This window comes from Marmota flaviventris, chromosome 1 (genome assembly GCF_047511675.1).
Source record: "Marmota flaviventris isolate mMarFla1 chromosome 1, mMarFla1.hap1, whole genome shotgun sequence".
Taxonomy (NCBI): domain Eukaryota; kingdom Metazoa; phylum Chordata; class Mammalia; order Rodentia; family Sciuridae; genus Marmota; species Marmota flaviventris.
This window is the reverse complement of record NC_092498.1, coordinates 76,848,744-76,872,876: the sequence shown is the minus strand read 5'-3', so window position 1 is coordinate 76,872,876 and position 24,133 is coordinate 76,848,744. Positions and strand designations below refer to the sequence as shown.

Sequence of the window (24,133 nt, the reverse complement as noted above, 5' to 3'; positions counted from 1 at the left end):
TGCTAGGTTGTCCATGCTGGCCTCAAACTTCTGGGCTCAGGTAATCCTCCTGTCTCACCCTGCCAAGTACCTAGGACTATAGGTGTATACCCTCACACCCAGCTAACAATCTTGTTCTAGCCTGACCATTCTCTGGTCAGTTAGTAAAAGCAATGTTATTATAAATGTTTCAGTTATTCTTTAGATGATGAAAAGGAAGATTTTAAAATTTAAAGTGAATATGTGAAACTTGTTAAAAGCTGTTAGGTTTTTGTTGCACAACAGAAACCTAGATTCCACTTTGGATAGTTGCTTGGTAAGGTGTTATACTGTATTCATCAAATGCTAATCCTAACCTGAGACAAAATAAAATATACTAAAGTAGTGCTGTACTTTCAGAATTAGAAGGATACTAACAAGTGGCACCAATATTACAAATACAGAACTCAATATCAGAAATCTCTAAAAGAAAAATTTTGAAGTAATGAGCCAAAATAGGAAGAGATCATATGTATGTGCTATACTAAATGTATAAAATGTGAATCACTTAGTTCGCCTGTCTGAACAATACCCAACTTTTCATGAGAGATCAGATAGGATGAGACTGTGGATCTCTAATTTCTTTAGTCAGACTTGAATAGAGAATGAGACAAGAAAGGGAGTCTTTAGAAAGCCTCAGTTAATATGCACCTCAGAGCAGTTATCTCCCTAAATATATCAGGCAGGGGATATGAGAGAAACCCGGCCCCCAAAGGGAACATACACAGTACTAATAAAAAGCTGTGAAGTATGAGGAGGAAATGAAACCAGCAAAGAACCCAGAGTTGCCAGAGGAGATCTAGTCAGCTGGGACAGTGGAGATACTTAGAAACAAACCTGGGTCTACCTCATCATCTATTCCAGGTTCAGACCAGAAGGTCCAGTTTTGACATCCACTAGATAAATGTTTGGAAGAAGTAAGCATCTTTCTACCATGCTAGGATACTAGGCTCCCAAATAACCAAACTACTTCATTGCCTCCAGCGACTATTGCGTTCTCTCACTGTAGGCAGCTTGCAAATACGATATCCTCACCAGGAACACAGTCACTCCTGTATGCCCCTACTAATTCTGGCACTACATCGGGGACCATCACATTTATTCTGTCAGGAGTCTAATGGGAGCATAGAATAAGCAGTATCAATTAGGATGCTTGGACTCCAGGTGGCTTCTAAGATCAATTCAAACCAGCACAGAAGACAAGAGCACTTACTTATTATCTCACCTATTAGGAAGTTCAGGTGTTGTGAGAGCCTCCCTCTTGCCATCTCCATGATTTTCTGGGCTTTTTCTATATGTTGGATTCATTAAGTTGGTATGGTAGTTCCTGCCTTCACATCCAGGCAAGAAAACAAGCAGAGAGAACGGGGATTTCTCTTCTTGTACTCTCTTTTTAGGAATAAAGAAACCTCTCCCAGAAGCCTCCCAGCAGATGTGCCTTTAAGTCCCCATTATAACTGGGTTACAAGCCTTTCATTGACTAGCTCAGCCCCTAAAAAGGAGGATGGGATTTTTCTGGTTGGTTTATACAGCCCCTGGATCTGAATGGGGCCACCTACTGGAATGAAATAGAGGAAGAGTATGTTCCAAAACCCAAACCCAGATTTTGTTGGATAGGAAAGAGGAAAGAATGGATATTGAGTGGACAACCACTAATGTCTTCATAGACCTCAGTAAATATTGTGGATTGAATAAGTGAATAAACAAATAAAGATGTCTCCACTTCATTTGACTGTGCCTTATTTTTTCTAAATAGAGTCTAAAATGTTCACTAATGTAAGAATGATGTTGTTCACAAAATCAGATTGTTCCTCACAAAATATTGTAATTCTAAATATTTATCTTCATATATCAATGTTAATTTTGTTCAACACAATTTTCCACATCATTTTACAGTGGTATGGTATATTCTCGGTGGTCAACCTAGTACAATCTAGGTTTTAAAGAAAACAGTATTTTACATGTGAACTTTGACTTAGCACCATAATATCTAATATGCCTGTTAAGAGTTTGGGAGTATGAATGCTGAGGCAATTTAGCACTCAGTTAATTATCAATCAGTAAAAAAATTTACATTAGCCTATTTACTTATCTCACTCACAATCTGCTTTAGCAGTGATATCTTTTCAGTGTTATATGGACTACACAGAATCTGTGTTTTAAAGAACAACATAAGTGATGATGGTTTTAGAAATATAGTAAATTTGTTGTATATATACAATCAAGCACAAGAAGAAAATTCAGCCTCTTCTTGTATCCCCCTTCCCTACCCCATCCTCTTCAAAAACAGAAGAATAAAATAGTTGATAGAGCACACAATCTTTCCTGTGTGCATGATGCATCTGTAGGTCAACTGTGTGAAAATCCAATGAGTGGCTGGAGGTCAGACAATATCCACTCCCAGAAAGTGAAAAAATATTACTAAACCCCTCATTATACCTCTCCTTCTAAGACATAATGCCAACATTTGTACATGTTATTTCTTTCAAAATTTGAAAACCACTAAACACTACAAGGAGCGCACTCTAAAAACAAAGATGAGTCATTTTTGCCGTGCCTGATGATTCCCATCTTTTTCTAATCAGAGGTCACATGCTATGACCCAGGATAATTTTTGGCAGAGTGTTTAGAAAAGTTTTGAAATTCTATGCCCTTAGGTGATGTGTGCACTTTCCATTTCATTAAGCTGCCTGGACCTTGAAGGTATTTGTGTTTGTTCTCCTAAAAATTACTTCAAGCTTATGAGACTTAGGCTTATAGTTAATACTAGAACACTTTCATTTTCCATTTTTTTTTTGCTCAGTTTGTTTAAAAAAACATTAGAAAATGCAATGAAGTATTGAAACATTTTTATAAACATGGATGTTTAAAGACTCAGTGCTGTGGATCTGGACTTGGGCATGAAGGCAGATTATTAATGGAAACAATTATTTTTATCAGCTGGTGTTGTGAAGTCTAAATTCAAAATGCTAAGATTGAGTTATCAACACACAATGAACAAATTACTGTTGGAAAGCCATATTTTTAAAAGTTCAAAACCTCATGACAAGTTAACTGTAAGGATTTTCTAGTTTTGAATGATAGTTCAATCTTGCTCTTTGGTTTGGAAACCAAAACCAAAATGATGAGGGAGAGAGGGTAGGAGGAAACTTCTTCCTAAACTCTAGCCTCCAAAAGAGAGAACTTAAGCACCATACTCTGTGACTTTTAGGCCTCTCCCTGTAGGTGAGTGAATGTATAGTGGGCTGGTGCCTGATTCTTCTCAAGGAAGCTAAATTGGTTTAGGTAGCAACTGGGTGCACTGACCCTCTTGTTCTCTGACTGCAGGTCCAATGGTGTATAAGTCTTTGGAGATAGACGCAGGACTACTGTAGGAATGCTAACCTGGAACACATAACAAGGTATTCTGCCTAAGGGGATACTTTTCTATTAACAACCCTCAGCTGCCAGTAGCATTGGGATAAAGGTAAAGTCAGGTCAGGGGGCATTATAGTTCGAGGCCTAGAGGCATTAGAGGCTTAGTAGGTAGGCCACCGAATAATCCAGAAAGAGGAGTCAGCTTGAGCATCTGCTGGTATTAGAGGGTACAAAAAACTTTACTTCTGCCTTCCCCTTCATCTACCTCCACACCACGCACTCCGTATCAAACCTGGGAAAGGCTAGGGTAGAAATGATGGGGAAGGAAAATTGCCAACCACACCTTCCTATTTAAAAGGGAGGCAGATGGCCATCTGCTGTCAGTCCTAGCTAGGGCTGAGTGTGTATGTGTGTGTGTGTGTGTGTGTGTGTGTGTGTGTGTAGAGAGAGAGAGAGAGATCGAGAGAGAGAGAGAGAGAGAGAGAGAGAGAGAGAGAGATTTGTGAATGAAAGACAGTTGATTAATGTATTCCCATTTATGAACTGAACTTACACCTATGACCAAATAGACTGTAAGATTGTGTATTATTCAGGAGAGGAAACATGAGATTATCAAAGTTTTTTTTTTTTCTCCAGGATCCAGAAAAGAAACATGCTCCACTGAACAATTTCAACAGGATATGAGAGAGAGACATCAAACTGCATTCTGATAGAATCTTACAGATTGCCTTTATTTAATATATCATGTATACATATAATGGATATATAGATCCCAGATACATATGTAGCTGCTATATATGATATATAGTCTTTATCTGAGTTTAAATTTTAGGTATGAAATATTATAACTTTTAAATATTAGCTCTATTAAAACATGAAATTAAGATAATTTAAAGATAAAATATAATACTACCTTATTATGATGAAGCCATAAGTATTTTAAGTTTTTAAACCTAGATAGATCAATGACATCTGTTAGTTCCCTGGAAAGAAAAAAAAAATGTGAATATTAGCAACAATGAATTTGCTCATTGGTAAACCTGGTCATAAGAGTTGGCATGGTTTGGGAGTAACCAAAAGGCCTATCTCTTTTTAGGCCCTTTCAAAATTGTAGGTACACTTGCCTGGTAATTTCTGAAATTCCATCATTATAAGTTCATTCCTTTGGATAAGATTTGTCAGCTAGTTAAAGCTAATATATACTTAAAGGAGAGCACTTTACAACATTAGCAGAAATTTGCATCTCATTATGACTGAATTTACAGCAACCTCAGTTCAAAACAGATTTTATTGGGGAGAGGGCAGAGAGGAAAAAGAAAGTGAAGAAGATATCAGGACTTTCAAGTAAATGTGGAAACATAATTGGCTCCTGTTTCAGTCTTGTCTGCAGGGTTCTCACTTTGGGACTGGTCCTGATCTTGGCAGACGGCAGAATGGGCTTAGGAGATGAAATTGCAGGATACCAAAGGACAGAAGCTGAGCAGAGTGCTTTATTGTTTATTTACAGTAGGTTCAATATGTTACCTTTCCCTTTTGCACTATGTGGGACTCCAGCTATGCAAGTGGTCCTGATCATGGTCGATGATGCAGTTTATTTAAAAAAATGGCAGGTGATGGGTGAGCACGGGGAGCTAACAGAAAAAGTGGGCAACACCTCTGAGGAGCCTTGGCCATTTCACTGCTGTGGCCGGTAGTTTTCAGTTCATTTTATTTCTCAGAGCAGAAATTATAGGTCTCAATTATGTATACACAGAAGACCTTTGTGTTCATCAAACACTTATGTAGCACATACTGTTTTATCAAAACTTACAGAGCATATGAGAGACAGGCACTTATGAAAAAACTTTAAAAATACTAAGGTTACTAACGTTAATCATTATATATTAATTCATGGTGTATCCTTTTCTTTCTTTTTTTTTTTTTTTCTTTTTAGTCTTATGGATTGAACCCAGGGTCTCTCACATGCTAGGCAAGCACTTTACCAATGAACTATATCACAACCCTATTCTTACATATTTTTAACCTTAGGACACTGCAGGACCAAAATTTTCCCAACTTTTTTTTTGAAACTGTATATATTTTAAAAATCATACAAACAATATTTTAAATGAAATAAATTTTTCTTTTTTAATTAATTAATTAATTTAATTTAATTTAATTTTTTTATTAGTTGTTCAAAACATTACAAAGTTCTTGACATATCATATTTCATACATTTGATTCAAGCGGATTATGAACTCCCATTTTTATCCTATATACATATTGCAGATTCACATCGGTTACACATCCACTTTTTTACCTACTGCCATACTAGTGTATGTTGTATTCTGCTGCCTTTCCTATCCTCTACTATCCCCCCTCCCCTCCCCTTCGAAATAAATTTTTCTTACCAACTTTTTGTATCAAGATTTCAAACCTAAGAAAAGTTGAAGGAATGGTTCAATGAACACTTGTAGGACCTTCATAATTTTTAATATAGTACCATATTTTTTCATATTCTATTTATCTAACATACACCCATATTAATGCGGATAATTTTCTTGGTGAATCATTTGAAAACAAAATATTATTATAGTTTTCTATATTCTCATTCTAAATAGTTTAGTACACATATCCTCAAAACAGGACAGTCTTCAGCAAAATCTCAATATTATTATTATTATGCCTAAAAAGATTGAATATAATTCAATAATCTCATCTAATCTATCATTCATATTCAGATTTCTCCCATGAACCTACATATCTTTTATAAGGTTTGTTTAAATCCAAAATCTCATCAATATTCGTATCTTGCATTCAGGTGCCTTAACCCGTTAGTTCTTTTAAAATTAGATTAGTCATCTTCTGCCTTTTTTTGACCTTTTGAAAAGTCCATCACAGTTGTCTGATAGAACACACCACATCCTTGATTTATCTCATCATCTCCTAATGATGAAGCTCAAGATAGATGACTTCTCAGTTACTTCAGAGATAATTAAATTACTACATCACTTCAGGAGACAAATGATGTCAGTTTGTCCCACTCTTGGTAAAGCTAAGTTCAGTCACTTGGTTAAGGTGTGATCTGCTAGTTCTCTCTATTTTAAAATTGAAAAGTAATACATGGGACCAAACTATAATCCCACGTGTATATCTTGTTCCTCAAACAATTCTTTACTCAATGGTTTTAGATTCAATTGATGATCCTTACCAGAATCAATAGTTTTTTTTTAATTATAAAAAAAAGGTTTTTCTAGTGTTTTTATTGTTTTTACATGTAGTAGCTGGAATTCTTCTGATAGATGCTTCTGCCCCCCCCCCCCCCACACCTGTTATGCAGCTCTAGGGATTAGACTCAGGACCTTGTGCATGTGAGACAATTGTTCTACCACTGAGCTACATCCCCAGCCTTACCTCTTCTTTCTATCATTCATTCTCTTCCCCATCCTCTCTGGATTTTAAGAGCTTTTTAAAAAAATTCTTTGTCAGTTTAAAAAAAAAAAATTCTATAATCACCAGGCTGAAGATTTTCAAGCAAACTCCTGTGTCTTTTTGACAAGTACCATGGTCTTTGAACATTACCTTGGCCCAGCAGAATATTCCAGCTTCCTCCAAAGCCACTTTCAATGGGAAATTTGCACACTTAAGACATTCTCTTTATGTAGACCTATAAATAATTTCTGGGAAGGAGCACTTGGTCTTCAATGCACCTTAACTATTGCATTGGGCAATGATGATAGTGTGTTACTTCACCTCTTTCCATGACAAATAACAAAACAAGCATTACATGGTGGCTTCAAAGGATCTCAAGCCTCTCTTAGGAAATTAACTATAAAATTCATTTTAACACATTAGTACTTTAATATATAAACTGTGTCAAGTTATTATTATTAATTTTTTGTGGTACTGGGTATTAAACTCAGGAATACTTTACCACTGATATATATCCTGAGCCCTTTTTATTATTTTAGTTTAAGAAAGGGTCTTACTAAGTTGCCAAACTAGAACTCACAATCCTACTGCCTCAGCCTCCCGTGTCTCTGGGTTGACAGGTGTCTGCCACCTGCCCAGCTTGCTATTAATTTTCTTCTAGTAGAAATATCAACGTTGGCCGCCCCCTCCCCCTGCGCCAGCAAGGTAGACGGAACTGTGACCACCCTCAGAACAGGCCCAGCGGCCTGCTGAGGGGCAGAGCCGCCCCCCACCCCCCGCTCCTGCCAGGTAGGCAGAACTGTGACCACCGACAGAAAAGGCCCAGTGGCCCGCGGAGGGGCAGAGCTTCCAATCACTCCTGCGAGGTAGGCGGGCCTGCGACCCACCGGCAGAAGAGGAGCAGGGGCCTGCTGAGAGGCAGAGCCGCCCCCTCCCCCTGCGCCGGCAAGGTAGACGGAACTGTGACCACCCACAGAACAGGCCCAGCGGCCTGCTGAGGGGCAGAGCCGCCCCCCACCCCCCGCGCCTGCCAGGTAGGCGGTACTGTGACCACCAACAGAACAGGCCAGACCTGCAACCGACAAACAGAGCAGGCCCAGTGGTCTGAGGAAGGGTAGAGCCGCCTCACCCCACACCTGCAAGGTAGGCGGACCTGCGACCCACCGGCAGAACAGCCCCAGAGGCCTGCAGAGGGACAGAGCCGCCGCCCGCGCCTGCAAGGTAGGCGGACCTGCTACCGACCGGCAGAGCAGGCCCAGTGGCCTGCCGGCGTGGTAGGCACATTGCCCCAATTGGAGGAGGGGCAGAGCCGCCGCCCGCGCCTGCGAGGGAGACTTTGCAACTATACAAGACCAATATAAATATATAGGGGGAAAATTCAATAGCACAACAGTTTCACCAAGTAGAAAGGAACGTGAACAGTATGAAGAGAAAAGGAAAGAAAGGACCACAAGCAATGCAGGTCAACTCAACGTTAGAAGAGGTAATAGCTGCAGCAGATGGAATGTCAGATAAAGAATTCAGGATATACATGCTTCAGATGATCTGGAGTCTCAAGGAAGACATCAGACAGCAAAATCAGACAATGAAAGATCACTTCAACAATGAATTACATAAACAAATCCAAGAAGCAAAAGATCAACTATACAGGGAGATAGAGGTTATAAAAAACAAACAAACAGAAATCCTAGAAATGCAGGAAGCAATAAACCAACTTAAAAACTCAATTGAGAATACTACCAGCAGAGTAGAACACTTAGAAGATAGAACATCAGACAATGAAGACGAAGTATTTCAACTTGAAAAGAACATAGACAGCTCAGCAAGACTGTTAAGAAACCATGAGCAGAACATCCAAGAAATATGGGATAACATCAAGAGACCAAATTTAAGAGTCATTGGGATACAGGAAGGGACAGAGTTTCAAACCAAAGGAATGAGCAATCTATTCAATGAAATAATACGAGAAAACTTCCCAGACTTGAAGAATGAGACAGAATCCCAAATCCTAGAAGCCTACAGGACGCCGAATGTGCAAAATCATAAGAGACCCACACCTAGACACATTATAATGAAGATGCCCAACATACAGAATAAGGAGAGAATTTTAAAAGCTACAAGAGAAAGGAAGCAGATTACATTTAGGGGTAAGCCAATCAGGATAACAGCTGATCTTTCAACACAGACTCTGAAAGCTAGAAGATCCTGGAATAACATATTTCAAACACTGAAAGAAAATGGGTTCCAACCAAGAATTGTGTTTCCAGCGAAATTAAGCTTCAGGATGGAAGATGAAATTAAAACCTTCCACGATAAACAAAAGTTAAAAGAATTTTCAGCTAGAAAACCATCTCTTCAAAACATCCTTGGCAAAACATTACAGGAAGAGGAAATGGAAAATAACAATGAAAACCAACAGTGGGAGGTAGGACAGTAAAGGGGGGAAAATAATCAAAGAGGAAAAAAACCATGTTTAGTAACATAAATAAACAAATATGGCTGGAAGAACAACCCATATCTCAATAATAACCCTAAATGTTAATGGCTTAAACTCACCAATTAAGAGACACAGGCTAGTAGAATGGATCACAAAACAAGACCCAACAATATGCTGCCTACAAGAGACGCATTTGATAGGAAAAGACATACATAGGCTGAAGGTGAAAGGTTGGGAAAAATCATATCACTCATATGGACTTCGGAAACAAGCAGGTGTGTCCATACTCATATCAAATAAAATAGATTTCAAGCCCAAGTTAATCAAAAGGGATAAATAGGGACACTACATACTGCTTAAGGGAACCATACACCAACAAGACATAACAATCATAAATATATATGCCCCTAACAATGGTGCAGCTATGTTCATCAAACAAATTCTTCTCAAGTTCAAGAGTCTAATAGACCACCATACAATAATCATGGGAGACTTCAACACACCTCTCTCACCAATGGACAGATCTTCCAAACAAAAGTTGAATAAGGAAACTATAGAACTCAATAACACAATTAATAACCTAGACTTAATTGACATATATAGAATATACCACCCAACATCAAGCAGTTACACTTTTTTCTCAGCAGCACATGGATCCTTCTCAAAAATAGATCATATATTATGTCACAGGGCAACTCTTAGACAATATAAAGGAGTAGAGATAATACCATGCATCTTATCTGATCATAATGGAATGAAACTGAAAATCAACAATAAAAGAAGGAAGGAAAAAGCATACATCACTTGGAGAATGAACAATAGGTTACTGAATGATCAATGGGTTATAGAAGACATCAAGGAGGAAATTAAAAAATTCTTAGAGATAAATGAAAACACAGACACAACATATCAGAATCTATGGGACACATTGAAAGCAGTTCTAAGAGGAAAATTCATTGCGTGGAGTTCATTCCTTAAAAAAAGAAAAAACCAACAAATAAATGATCTCATACTTCATCTCAAAATCCTAGAAAAAGAAGAGCAAAACAACAGCAAAAGAAGTAGAAGGCAAGAAATAATGAAAATCAGAGCGGAAATTAATGAAATCGAAACAAAAGAGACAATTGAAAAAATTGACAAAACTAAAAGTTGGTTCTTTGAAAAAATAAACAAAATCGACAGACCCTTAGCCATGCTAGCAAAGAGAAGAAGAGAGAGAACTCAAATTACTAACATACGGGATGAAAAAGGCAATATCACAACAGACACTTCACAAATACAGAAGATAATCAAAATTATTTTGAATCCTTATACTCCAATACATTAGAAGATAGTGAAGGCATCGATAAATTTCTTAAGTCATATGATCTGCCCAGATTGAGTCAGGAGGATATAGACAACCTAAACAGACCAATATCAATTGAGGAAATAGAAGAAACCATCAAAAGACTACCAACTAAGAAAAGCCCAGGACCGGATGGGTATACAGCAGAGTTTTACAAAACCTTTAAAGAGGAACTAATACCAATACTTTTCAAGCTACTTCAGGAAATAGAAAAAGAGGGAGAACTTCCAAATTCATTCTACGAGGCCAACATCACCCTGATACCTAAACCAGACAAAGACACTTCAAAGAAAGAAAACTACAGACCAATATCTCTAATGAACCTAGATGCAAAAATCCTCAATAAAATTCTGGCGAATCGGATACAAAAACATATCAAAAAAATTGTGCACCATGATCAAGTAGGATTCATCCCTGGGATGCAAGGCTGGTTCAATATACGGAAATCAATAAATGTTATTCACCACATCAATAGACTTAAAAATAAGAACCATATGATCATCTCGATAGATGCGGAAAAAGCATTCGACAAAGTACAGCATCCCTTTATGTTCAAAACTCTAGAAAAACTAGGGATAACAGGAACATACCTCAATATTGTAAAAGCAATCTATGCTAAGCCTCAGGCTAGCATCATTCTGAATGGAGAAAAACTGAAGGCATTCCCTCTAAAATCTGGAACAAGTCAGGGATGCCCTCTCTCACCACTTCTGTTCAACATAGTTCTCGAAACACTGGCCAGAGCAATTAGACAGACGAAAGAAATTAAAGGCATCAAAATAGGAAAAGAAGAACTTAAATTATCACTATTTGCAGATGACATGATTCTATACCTAGCAGACCCAAAAGGGTCTACAAAGAAACTATTAGAGCTAATAAATGAATTCAGCAAAGTGGCAGGATATAAAATCAACACGCATAAATCAAAGGCATTCCTGTATATCAGCGACAAATCCTCTGAAATGGAAATGAGGACAACCACTCCATTCACAATATCTTCAAAAAAAATAAAATACTTGGGAATCAACCTAACAAAAGAGGTGAAAGACTTATACAATGAAAACTACAGAACCCTAAATTGAGAAATAGAAGAAGATCTTAGAAGATGGAAAAATATACCCTGTTCATGGATAGGCAGAACTAACATCATCAAAATGGCGATATTACCAAAAGTTCTCTATAGGTTTAATGCAATGCCAATCAAAATCCCAACGGCATTTCTTGTAGAAATAGAGAAAGCAATCATGAAATTCATATGGAAAAATAAACGACCCTGAATAGCAAAAACAACTCTAAGCAGGAAGTGTGAATCAGGCGGTATAGTGATACCAGACTTCAAACTATACTACAGAGCAATAGTAACAAAAACAGCATGGTACTGGTACCAAAACAGGCGGGTGGACCAATGTTACAGAATAGAGGACACAGAAACCAATCCACAAAACTACAACTACCTTATATTTGATAAAGGGGCTAAAAGCATGCAATGGAGGAAGGATAGCATCTTCAACAAATGGTGCTGGAAAAACTGGAAATCCATATGCAACAAAATGAAACTGAATCCCTTTCTCTCGCCATGCACAAAAGTTAATTCAAAATGGATCAAGGAGCTTGATATCAAATCAGAGACACGCCATCTGATAGAAGAAAAAGTTGGCTACGATCTACATACTGTGGGGTCGGGCTCCAAATTCCTCAATAGGACACCCATAGCACAAAAGTTAATAACTAGAATCAACAAATGGGACTTACTCAAACTAAAAAGTTTTTTCTCAGCAAAAGAAACAATAAGAGAGGTAAATAGAGAGCCTACATCCTGGGAACAAATCTTACTCCTCACACTTCAGATAGAGCCCTAATATCCAGAGTATACAAAGAACTCAAAAAATTAGACAATAAGAGAACAAACAACCCAATCAACAAATGGGCCAAGGACCTGAACAGACACTTCTCAGAGGAGGACATACAATCAATCAACAAGTACATGAAAAAATGCTCACCATCTCTAGCAGTCAGAGAAATGCAAATCAAAACCACCCTAAGATACCATCTCACTCCAGTAAGATTGGCAGCCATTATGAAGTCAAACAACAACAAGTGCTGGCGAGGATGTGGGGAAAAGGGTACACTTGTACATTGCTGGTGGGACTGCAAATTGGTGCAGCCAATTTGGAAAGCAGTATGGAGATCTCTTGGAAAGCTGGGAATGGAGCCACCATTTGACCCAGCTATTCCCCTTCTTGGTCTATTCCCTAAAGACCTAAAAAGAGCATGCTACAGGGACACTGCTACATCGATGTTCATAGCAGCTCAATTCACAATAGCAAGACTGTGGAACCAACCTAGATGCCCTTCAATAGACGAATGGATAAAAAAAATGTGGCATTTATACACAATGGAGTATTACTCTGCATTAAAAAATGACAAAATCATAGAATTTACAGGGAAATGGATGGCATTGGAGCAGATTATGCTAAGTGAAGCTAGTCAGTCCCTAAAAAACAAATGCCAAATGTCTTCTTTGATATAAGGAGAGTAACTAAGAACAGAGTAGGGTCAAAGAGCATTAGAAGAAGATTAACATTAAACAGGGATGAGAGGTGGGAGGGAAAGGGAGAGAGAAGGGAAATTGCATGGAAATGGAAGGAGACCCTCAGAGTTATACAAAAGTACATACAAGAGGAAGTGAGGGGAAAGGGAAAAATAATACAAGGGGGACAAAGGAATGTCAGTAGGGGGGGCAGAGAGAGAAGAGGGGAGGGGAGGGGAGGGGAGGGGGAATAGTAGAGGATAGGAAAGGCAGCAGAACACAACAGACACTAGTATGGCAATATGTAAATCAATGGATATGTAACTGATGTGATTCTGCAATCTGTATATGGGGTAAAAATGGGAGCTCATAACCCACTTGAATCAAAGTGTGAAATATGATATATCAAGAACTATGTAATGTTTTGAACAACCAACAATAAAAAATTAAAAAAAAAAAAGAAATATCAACTTTGAATTTCCAGCTATTATAGGACATAATAAAGTGATTCACTTTTTAAGAGTACTTTAACTCTTTCAAGTTGGAAAGGTTCATTCTGCATATAACCTGTCCTAAATCAATAATGATCTGTTAACATTTTAAGGAGATGGCAACAGAAGACAAGAAGAGGTAGTTTTCCTTCTAAAAATCGCCATGACTCATGCTGACAATAACATATCAACACATGTCACCATGCATGTTTTTTTTTGTGATCATTCAAGGAGATTTTGATAAGATGCTTTCCATTTTCCAAGGGCAAATAATGCAGTAAATCTAGTTTATTGGCTTCTGAATTGTGAAATATTTTTTGTCCCCCACAATGGTAATTTAGTGTTCTGGAGATATAAAAAGTGCTGTCCTTCACACAAGAAAACCACATTCAGAGGATCAATAGTTCTTATTTTTCTAGTGTTTTAAAGCTATTCTTTTTTTCTACTTATCCTAGTGATCAATAATGAACAGTTGTCAAAATCATGAAAGTTTAGACATGCAATCATTTGACTACATGAATTATTTATCATTATTGTAAAACTAACTGATTTATAGAAAGGCTCAAAACATGACCTTAAGGGGCTGAAGTTGTAGCTCAGCTGTGGAGCACTTGCCTCATATGTATGAGGCACTGGGTTCAATTCCTAGCACCACATAGAAATAATCAAATAAAATAAAGATCCATCAACAACTAAAATATTTTTTAAAAAATGACCTTACATGTGTCAGAAATCTCTACTATGTCTCTTCTGTTCCACACTAGATGTGTTTTAAAGATTTCAAATTGGTCATCTCTTTATTCCCTTATTACCAAGAGATTCAGAGCCACTATGAAGATAATTTTCTTTTATACTAGTAAATTAAAAATAAATATTTAATTAGAACAAAAGAAATATGTTCACTAATTAAGTATTTCCTCAAATCACCAGAGATATAATTATCTAATTCACTGATAAATGATAAACCAGGTTGTTGTTGTTTTTTAACCAAAAAAGTGAGTTTTACTCTTGTTTACATATTAGTAAGAGTATGTAAAGCCTATTTTTAAAACATAGAATTTGCAGGCATTAAAGATCACTAAGGGGAGCTGGGTGCAGTAGTGTATGCCTAAAATCCCAAGGATTCAGCAGGCTGAGATAGAAGGCCAATCTGGGCAACTTAGGAAGATTCTATCACAAAATAAAATAAAAAAGGGCAGAGGGGTATAGTTCAATGATAGAGTACCTCTGGGTTCAATCCTCACTACTGGGGGAAGAGGGAGGAATGAAGAGTAAAATAGTATGTATCTAAAGTTTAGTTTGTGCTGTTATAACAGAATACCTGATAATAGATAATTTACAAAGAACAGAAATTTATTTATTACAATTCTGGACACTGGGAAGTTCAAGGTTAATGTCCCTATATTTTCAAAGACTCTTGTTGAATCATAACATGGTGGAATGGCTCACATGGTGTGGGGGGAATGGGAGAAGACCAAGTACATTTTTTCTTTAGGAACTTACTCCCGAGATAACTAATCCAGTGTGGTGATAATGACATTAATCTATGCATGAAAGCAGAGCCTTTGTGACCTAATCAATTCTTAATGGTCTTACTTCTTAATGGTGATTCATCAAGGATTACGTTTCCAACATCTGAACTTTGGGGGTCATATTCAAACCAGCGAAGGGTCATTCTATTATATAAAAGCTATGCCTGTACAGGATTTCACTTATTGGCCTAAAAATGATAGTGTCACACTACAATCCTATCCATAACTTCCTCTTCTCATACCTAGGTTCTGAGGTACTGTGACTGCCCTACAGAAAACCCTACTTTGTCATCTACCACCTTGGAGAGAATTTATGTGGAATTAAAGTGGGTTGTTGATATAAGGAAGGGATTTTCTTATTTAGTAGCAAAATTATTAAGGTTGTTAAGAGTTATATTATTTAATAATTTTATTATAATATAGGAGTAATGGGCTGTTATTTCTAATGATGATGATGATGATAATAACAATATTAACTGGACTAATGATAATTGAGGACCTGGATACCAGATCTTCTTCTAACTTCTACTAATTCACCTAATCTTCACAACAACCCCACGACTAAGGAGTATTAGTACTCACAGAAAATAAGGTTGCTAGATAAAATATAGGCTATCCAATTACATTTGAATTTCAGAGAAACAAAAAAAAGTTTCAAAACTGTATGAAATATATTTTAAAAATTGTATCATTATTTCTCTAAAATTCAAATTTAATTAAATAGTTTATATTTTTTATTTGCTAAATCTGACAAGCGTAACAGGGAGTTTACATAATATCCTAAGATTACCCAGCTGGAAGGATAGAGCTGGAATTCAAACTGGGCCTGGCTCAATATTCTTTGTTTTGATCTCTCTTAGTATCTTGCTTCTCCAGTGGAATTGGTGAGCCCCAACCAGGGGTAAAATAATTAGGATGTGGTTGCCTACCCAGTCCATGAGGTAGGGGAACTGAACCTATGAAAGATTATAACATAATACTCTTGTTTTTTATTTTATTTTATTTTTAATATCAAATACACTTACTTTTGAGAAAGGAACAGCTCAAAGACATCAACATCTCTCTTGTGGCCACACATCTTTAGTTGATCTTCAACTACCTAATAACATATAATTAATCTGTCAAGCCACATTCCAGTGGGCAAAAGTACCGAGACATTTGCAGTCAATAACAATACGTCTATAAGAAGATCAAAAGGAAGGTGAGCATCCATAAACCGATAAACTCCAACACTGCAATTATATATTATTTACTCATTTTTGTGGTTGAGTTTCATTATTTTAAGTTCTGGGCACAGATGTGCAAATAATTTTTAATCAGAAAAAAAATGTGCATGTATACATATATACCCCAAACAACTTTTTGATTCTGTCTGAGGCAGGATAATTTGGCCTTTAAATAATTATTCTAAAATGCTCCTTTAAACATAAAGTATTTGTATTAGATAGGTTTCCCATACTTATGGAGGACATAGTATTGGGTTGGAGGCAGAGGGTGCAGGATATAATGTATAACACTATTGAAGATTCTTCTTTATTGTCTATCACATTATACTTGGCACCCAGGAAGTTCACAGCAAGTGTCAAACAAATGAATAAACGAGTGAACAGATGTCATGATTCTTTGAACAAATGAATAAATATATTTCCCCTTGGTTGGTAAGCAACAGCGTCTTCATTTTTCATGAGTCACTAACACACTCATACTGTGGGAGTTTTTGGTGAAGAAGCAATTTTTATTCCCTAGGTTTTGTTTTGAAAATACAAATCCAGCAGCAGTTATAAAAGGGCTTTGCTTCTTCTTTCTAGGAAGAAGAAGAATATTTGCTAAATTATAAAAGAAATTATAAAATTATATTTAGAAATTATAAAAGGAACATTTTGCTAAATTAGGAAAGGACATTTGTAGGCCACATTACCTAAAATGATATGGAAAAATTAGAGCCCATCTACAATTTTCCATGGAAGAGTAAAGTTAACAAGACACAAGGAAAGGTAAAGGAATTATTTTTGTGGTTCTGGAACATAACAAACAATGAACATATCAGAATCAAACATCAGAATCAAAACAATCACCAAATTTCAGCTAGGATTTGTTGTGGGTGGTAGGGTTGTAATGTCAGCAAGTGATTTATAAAACTCTGAGAATGGTTTTGCTCTTTAGTAGAGAACTTTAGAAAAACAGTTAAATTTAGTGGGGTGAATAAATATTTAAAGAAGTAAGGAAGGTGGGTCTACTGGAGATGGAAGGCAGCTGCATAAGTATATTTTCAATCTTACTTTGATTCCTTGTTAAACAAGCTGAATCTAGGAGCTTGTGGAATGTACAGGTTCAGGCCTAAGTATTCCTATCAGGGTATTTTGTTATCCTGTGACATAACCTGAATCTTGGAAAAACTCACTGGATCAGGCTTATTCTCATCTGGGGATTTTAAACACCTAAATTCCCAGTCTCTACTGTGAATTGCTAATCACAATTTTCCAAAGTGTTTGTGTGACAAAGGCTGGTAAAAGTAGAGTTTAAAATTTGCAGTTAACTGTTAAATTTATAAATGTACTTTTAATTTCATCAGTCAGCCCATATCTGTTACTCAGAAATACTCAGCGTATATACACCAAAATGTGAATATTATTGTTCATCTCTGTCTGCCTTGTCTGTGTTTGTGAAATAGTCTCAATAATTGGAATACAGATTAAAGTGTGACCTCACAAAGGAGTACTGTGCATGCAGAAGTTTAAAAACTATAGAAACGGTGTGATGGCTAATTTTATGTGTCAACTTGACTGAACTAAGGGATGCCCAGATGCTTAGCAAAACATCATTTCTGGACATGTTTGAGTGTATATTTCCAGAAGATATTGACATAGAAGGGATTGACATTTGCATGGGTAGGCTGAGTAAAGTAGTTCACTCTCAATAACATGGCACAGGGGGTGGGGTAAGGGCATCATCCAAACCTTTGAGAACCAAAACAGAGAAAATCAGAGAAAGGATGAACTCAATTTCTCTTCTGGATGCCCAACCAAGGGCATCCATTTTATTCTGTGGGTAGACATCAGAACTTCCTGGTTTCAAGCCTTTGGTCTTAGACTGGAATCACACCACTGGCTTTTCTAGACCTCCAGCTTGTGTACATAAGACTATCAGACTTTTTGTTTTAATTTGTTCTTTTTAGTTATACATGATAGTAGAGTCAAGTTTGACATATTTATATGAACATGGAGTATATCTTATTAAAATTAGGATCCCAGTTTTGTTGGATGTACAGGATGTGGAGATTCACTGTGGTATCATTCGTATATGTACATATGAAAGTTATGTCAGATTCATTCTACTGTCTTTCCTATACCTATCCCTCCCTCTCCCTTCCCTTCTTCCTCTTGTCTAATGTACCGAATATCTATTCTTTCCCCCTCCCTTATTGTGTGTTAGCATCCACATATCAGAGAGAACATTCAACTTTTGGTTTTGGGGATTGGTTTATTTCACATAGCATGAGAGTCTCCAGATTCAACCATTTGGCTGAGTAATATTTCATTGTGTACATGTATACCACATTTTCTTTATCCATTCATCTGTTGAAGGGTACCTAGGTTGGCTCCATAGTTTAGCTATTGTGAATTGAGAGGAAATAAACATTCATGTAGCTGCATCACTGTAGTATGCTGATTTTAACTCCTTTGGATATATGCTGAAAAGTGGTATAACTAAGTCAAATTGTGGTTCCATTCCTAGATTTTAGAGGAATCTCCGTACTGCTTTTCATAATGGTTACACCAATTTGCAGTCTCACTAACAATGGGTGAGTGTACTCTTTTCCCCACTTCTTTGCCAACATTTATTGTTTCTGTATTTTTGATAGTTGCCATTCTGACTGATGTGAGGTGAAATTTTAGAGTAGTTGTAATTTGTATTTCTTTAGTTGCTAGAGATGTTTAACATTTTTTTCATGTATTTTTGACTGTTCATATTTCTTCTTTTGAGAAGTGTTTAGTTTCTTAGCCCATTTATTGATTGGATTATTTGTTTTTTGTGTTTATTTTTGGAGTTAAGGTTTTGAGTTCTTTGTATATTCTGGAAATTAATGCCTTATCTGAAGTGTGGTGGCAAAGATTTTCTCCTATTCTGTAGGCCCTCTCTTCATGCTCTTGATTATTTCTTTTGCTGTGAAGTTTTTTAGTCTGATACACCATCCCATTTATTGATTATTTTTTTTAATTTCACGTCTTGTGCTTCAGGACAGACTGCAGAACTTCTGACTTCACAATCTAGTTATCTAATCCCTTGTCCTAAATCATTCTACGTATTTGTTTATCTTATTGGTTCTGTTTCTCTGGAGAACCCTAACACAAGATAGATATCAAGACACAGAAAGATATCCAAAACATTTTAAAGAAGTAATTGTCATTATAATTTGTGTAAGTACAGCAATATTTTTGTTCAAAATAATACTTATGTACACACAAAATGCACACATTCCAAATTGTTAGCAAAAATCATCACTTGAAAATATGAGGAAATTTCATTTTCTTTTCTCTCTCTCTTTTTTTTTTTTTTGAAATGCAGTCTTCCGACCTCAGTTTCCCAGGTAGCCAGGACTATAGACACATGCCATCATGCCTCTAGGTAATTCATTTTTAAATGTTTGACTATTGTGATAAGCACATATTAATTTGATCATCAGAATATAATACATATTTTGACAAATTTAGCTGTATAATAAGTATTTAAAAGGATTTAAATCAGATTCAGAAAACAAGGAGACAAAAGGGGAAATGGAAAATACCAGCAGTATATGTAAATCACTGGTATAATTAATTATTCACTCAACTTTGAATCCTGGCATGCTTCTTTCCAGCCAACAATTTTGTGTGGATCTAGTACAAAGTATGAATGTTAAAGTTCCAAGAAACCTGAAATTGTACCAAGAAGTTCAGGTTTCAGCCAAACTGTGGAGAATCAGTTCTAGTCTCCACCCACACACAGCTACTCGGTTGCATGTTTTCATCTCAAGGCACACAACGAGCACCCTTTTCCTAATTTTAAAAACAATGGTAAAATGCACCCACCAAGGGATTTACCATTTTAAAGTTTGTGGTTCTGTGGCATCAAGTGTATTCCCATGCTGCACATTTGCCTTGCTGAGCGACCATCACTGCCTTCCATATCACAACTTTTCATCTTCTATAGCAGGCTCGGCACCCAGAGGCTACCTACTCTCCCTTCACTCCTCCCTCCAGCCCCTGGTGCCTACTGTTCTATCTTCTGTCTCTGAGTTTGACTAGGGACTCCCACAAGTGGAATTGTCCGGGTGCAACTGGTTTATTTCACTTAGCATTGTCTTCAAGATTCTTTCATGTTGTAGCATGTGTTAGAACTTTTTTCATTTTTATCTATCTACCACATTTTCTTTACCCATTAATGTGTCAAAGAACACTTGGGTTGATCTTGATCTACCATTTGGCTGTTGCAAATAATACCATTGTGAACACGGATGTTCAGAGATCTTTGTGAGTCTTTCACTTATTTGAGTAAATAAACAGTAATGGAATTGCTGGATCATTTGGAATTCTATGTATAATTTTTTGAGGAATTTCCATACTGTTTTCTACAGTGACTGCATACCACAAGCATTCTTTAAGATGAACATATTTTAAATAGTACGTCCAAACCTATTCACTCAGCCATTTATTCAGTCAAACTACTGAGCACTTAATCCAGGTTGTGACTAGTTTAGTCTGTGACTAGCTGGTAAATGTGGGAATAAATTAGGTAAGATGCCTGTTCTTTATGAACAAATATGTTAGTAGGGGAGGTAAAAAACATAGAATGCTACAAAAGAAGGTTGCAAATGTAAAGGGCTGTAAGAAAAGGAAAACATGCTCTGGCAAATTCAGAAGAAGAAGAAATTCCTGTCAGTCTGGGCACTATGAGAAGATTTCAGGGCAGGATCAACAGGCAGGTCCGTAAAGGGTGAGAAGAAAAGAAACAGGATGTTGGTGGAAGAAGAGAGTAAGAACACAAAAGAAAGAAATTATGAGGTGTGTGGGGCTGTGTGGCCTCTGGCTGAAAAGGCAAGTGGAAAGCAACAGTGAAATAAATTAAGAAAGGTGGGCTTGCATTATATTATTGGAGCTAATGTTGAAATTTAGGCTTGGATATGTGTGCTTAATCAGTGCCCAAATAATACTTTTACAGGCTTGGAGAACTCTCACTGAAGTCTACATATTTTAAGAAAACTTATAATTTCTTTGTTTCTTTTTAGATATACATGACAGTATTTTGCCATATTATACATACATGGAGTATAACTTATTCTAATTAGGATCCCATTCTTGTGATTGTACATGATGTGGAAGTTTCACTGGTGGTGTATTCATATATGAACATAGGAAAGTTATGTCATAAACTATAATTTAAAATTAACTTAGTTTTATGTGATCTATACACATATATGAAATACAAACACACATACACACACACACACACACACACACATTCCCATGCACTTGGATTAGCTACATAGTAAAATCTAAGAAAGTTCTGCTTTTTCCCATGACAACCACATCAATGCTTTTAAACAGTATCCAATGTGAAGCTATTTCAAAAGCATTTGTCCTCTTTCTCTCTTGGTGCCCTGGTTTTGTTGATACTCTAAAAGCATGGACTTAATTAAGTATTGGGTAATTCAGCATTGACTCAATTCTGGAACAATAGGGATATATTGCAGGATTTCTGAACATGAGAGAAGACGTTGCAGGCTAGGCTTCAGGAAAGTGCCTTTCACAACAAGGTATATGATGGCCTGGGGTGCAGAGATAGCTGCAGACAGCAAGCAAGGCCACCTCTAGAAAGTCCAGATCATATCTAATGAGCCTGCCCCAGGGTGATGGCAAGTGAAAATAAGTAGAGAATAAATACGATATGGTGTAAATAGAGAGGGCATTGGTGGGAACTAGCAGGCAAATGGAGGTTCTGCAAGGGCAAGAGAAGTCACTGGTGATGCTCATGATGTGATGACTTGATGATGAGAAAGGTGACTAGGCTGGCAGGGAAGATAGAGTTGGCTGAGAAATGCTGAGACGGAGGCCCTGATGAAACATAGAAGTCAAGGCCTCCACCAGAAAGCTGCAAGGGTGAAAACAGATCTCAGAGACATCAAGGTGGATTTGAAGCTCTGGTGAGTCCTGTCAGTCCAAAGGAGACAATGGGACCCAACTGCAATCATGGTGAAGTGTCTACTTATAGGGAGAGGAGGAAGGAAACAAGCTGGGTGTGGAGATAGAGGAGAGGTGATTGTAAAGTTAAGGGTGGGACCTTGGGGCAGTGGGACCCCTGAGGCAGGATTTCAAGAAGATAGAACTTAAGTCAGCGAGAGAGGATGTCACTCAGAAAAAGTATTGAATTTGGAGGCCAATTTCAGTATCCTGGTGAGGGGGGATATCAGATTTCAAATTAATTGGTTAACACCACAAGAAAATAAAAACAATCCAACACAGAACTGGGATGAGGACAATTCTGGCATAGGGAGAAAACAACTTCCTCCACTGCCCAATGCCTTAGAATCTAGAGTCAACAGAAAAAGGTTTTAAAACTGTAGGATTATTCAACCCTAGAATAGTCTGTATTGAAGTCTATAGAAGAAACTATCCTTTTTAAAGATTAATTCCTACACCTACATGCAACACACCCCACCAGTTAGCACTCGGCATGAGTGGCTTTCAATACGTTCCAGAACTCTCATTCTTCATGAATCATAGTAGCCCCTAGCCTCTCAGGTCTGAGAACTTTAGGAAGCCTTGTTAGCCCCTGTGTTGCCCGATACTGAGATCTCCCCACCCCCACCCTGCCCCTAGATATTCCTTAAGCCATCATCTTAATTGCTCTCAACTTTGCTTGTTCTGTCCCTCAAAGAATTTGTCCTCTTCAATTGTTTATTTGTACTTCAGGGAAACAACATTATCAGGGACCACACACATACAAATATATGTGAGATTTAAGAGTTCAAAATTCCTGGCCTGAAAGTCTCCAAATCACCCTAATTAAATACACAGTAGATATTGACCGGGGGAAATACGTCAATGTCTTTTAGTATGGATCTCTGGTAGATCCCAAACTCTACCCAGGACATTTTCGACCTCTAGTCCAGGTAGAGGGACTTGGTGGCGTTTACAATTGCTGGACCCCCTTCTACCTGAACCCCAGGAGCAGCCCCTAGCTGTCCTGGGAGTCTTTCTCTGAAGGGAGGCGCTGCTTACCCGAAGACTCTTCTGTAGCGCAGTTTCGGGGACCGGAGATTTGTTGGAGCACTGGAAGGCGCGGGACATGGTGTTTAGGTCTCAGGTCATCAGGAAAATGGGCGATCAGTGGCACCAGTAGTCCACATGGCTGGCCCTGCGGTTCATTGTTCTGTCACCAAGAGTTTATGCATTCCTGTCGACCTAAAGCCAATACCAAGGAGAGAAAATGTGAAGCCGAACCCTGACTTTTGTGACGTTTATGTGTGAAGTGACGTTTATGTGTGAAGTGACGTTTATGTGTGTGATACCACAGCACACCTCTGTGCTAGGATGATGCTTTGGCGACGCCTGTGGCAAACACAGAAAGAGTAAATGCCCGAAGCCAAGCTTGGGTCAGAGGGCCTGAACGAGTCACTCAGGGATAGTTTCATTGATTTGAAATAATAATATCAGAAAATTTAGGTTTCTGAAAATTAGATACGTCTCGTGACTACTGGGCAACTTTGGCGAGTAGGAGTGTAGCGGTTCCCCTGCGGAGATAGGGGAGCTTAACGCAAAAGGATAGAAACATCTACCACTGATTCTGTCTTAAAATCAGACATTTGGTTCATCATGGATTTTTTTTTTTTTTTTGCATAAATTTTGATTTAAAAATACTGCATTAAGATATTTATTTTAAATGCTGAGTTTTTGGTGTCCCTTACATTTTGCACCAAGGCCAGTGCCTCCCCTTGCCTCATCATAGACCCAGAACTGGCAGGGGAAGGGGTGG

General features: G+C 37.5%; 1 protein-coding gene across 1 annotated transcript in view; it reads right to left on the bottom strand.

Annotated features, from left to right (window-relative positions):
* The window catches only part of Lrrc72 (leucine rich repeat containing 72), a 65,099-nt gene extending 41,651 nt beyond the window's left edge, over window positions 1–23,448 (bottom strand). The window contains exons 1-3 of the mRNA XM_027932652.1: window positions 23,380–23,448; window positions 16,147–16,220; window positions 4,289–4,358 (exon numbers count right to left, since the gene is read on the bottom strand). Coding sequence (XP_027788453.1) covers window positions 4,289–4,358; window positions 16,147–16,220; window positions 23,380–23,448 — 213 coding nt within the window. The remainder of the gene's footprint in view (window positions 1–4,288; window positions 4,359–16,146; window positions 16,221–23,379) is intronic.
* Window positions 23,449–24,133: the final 685 nt, after the last annotated feature.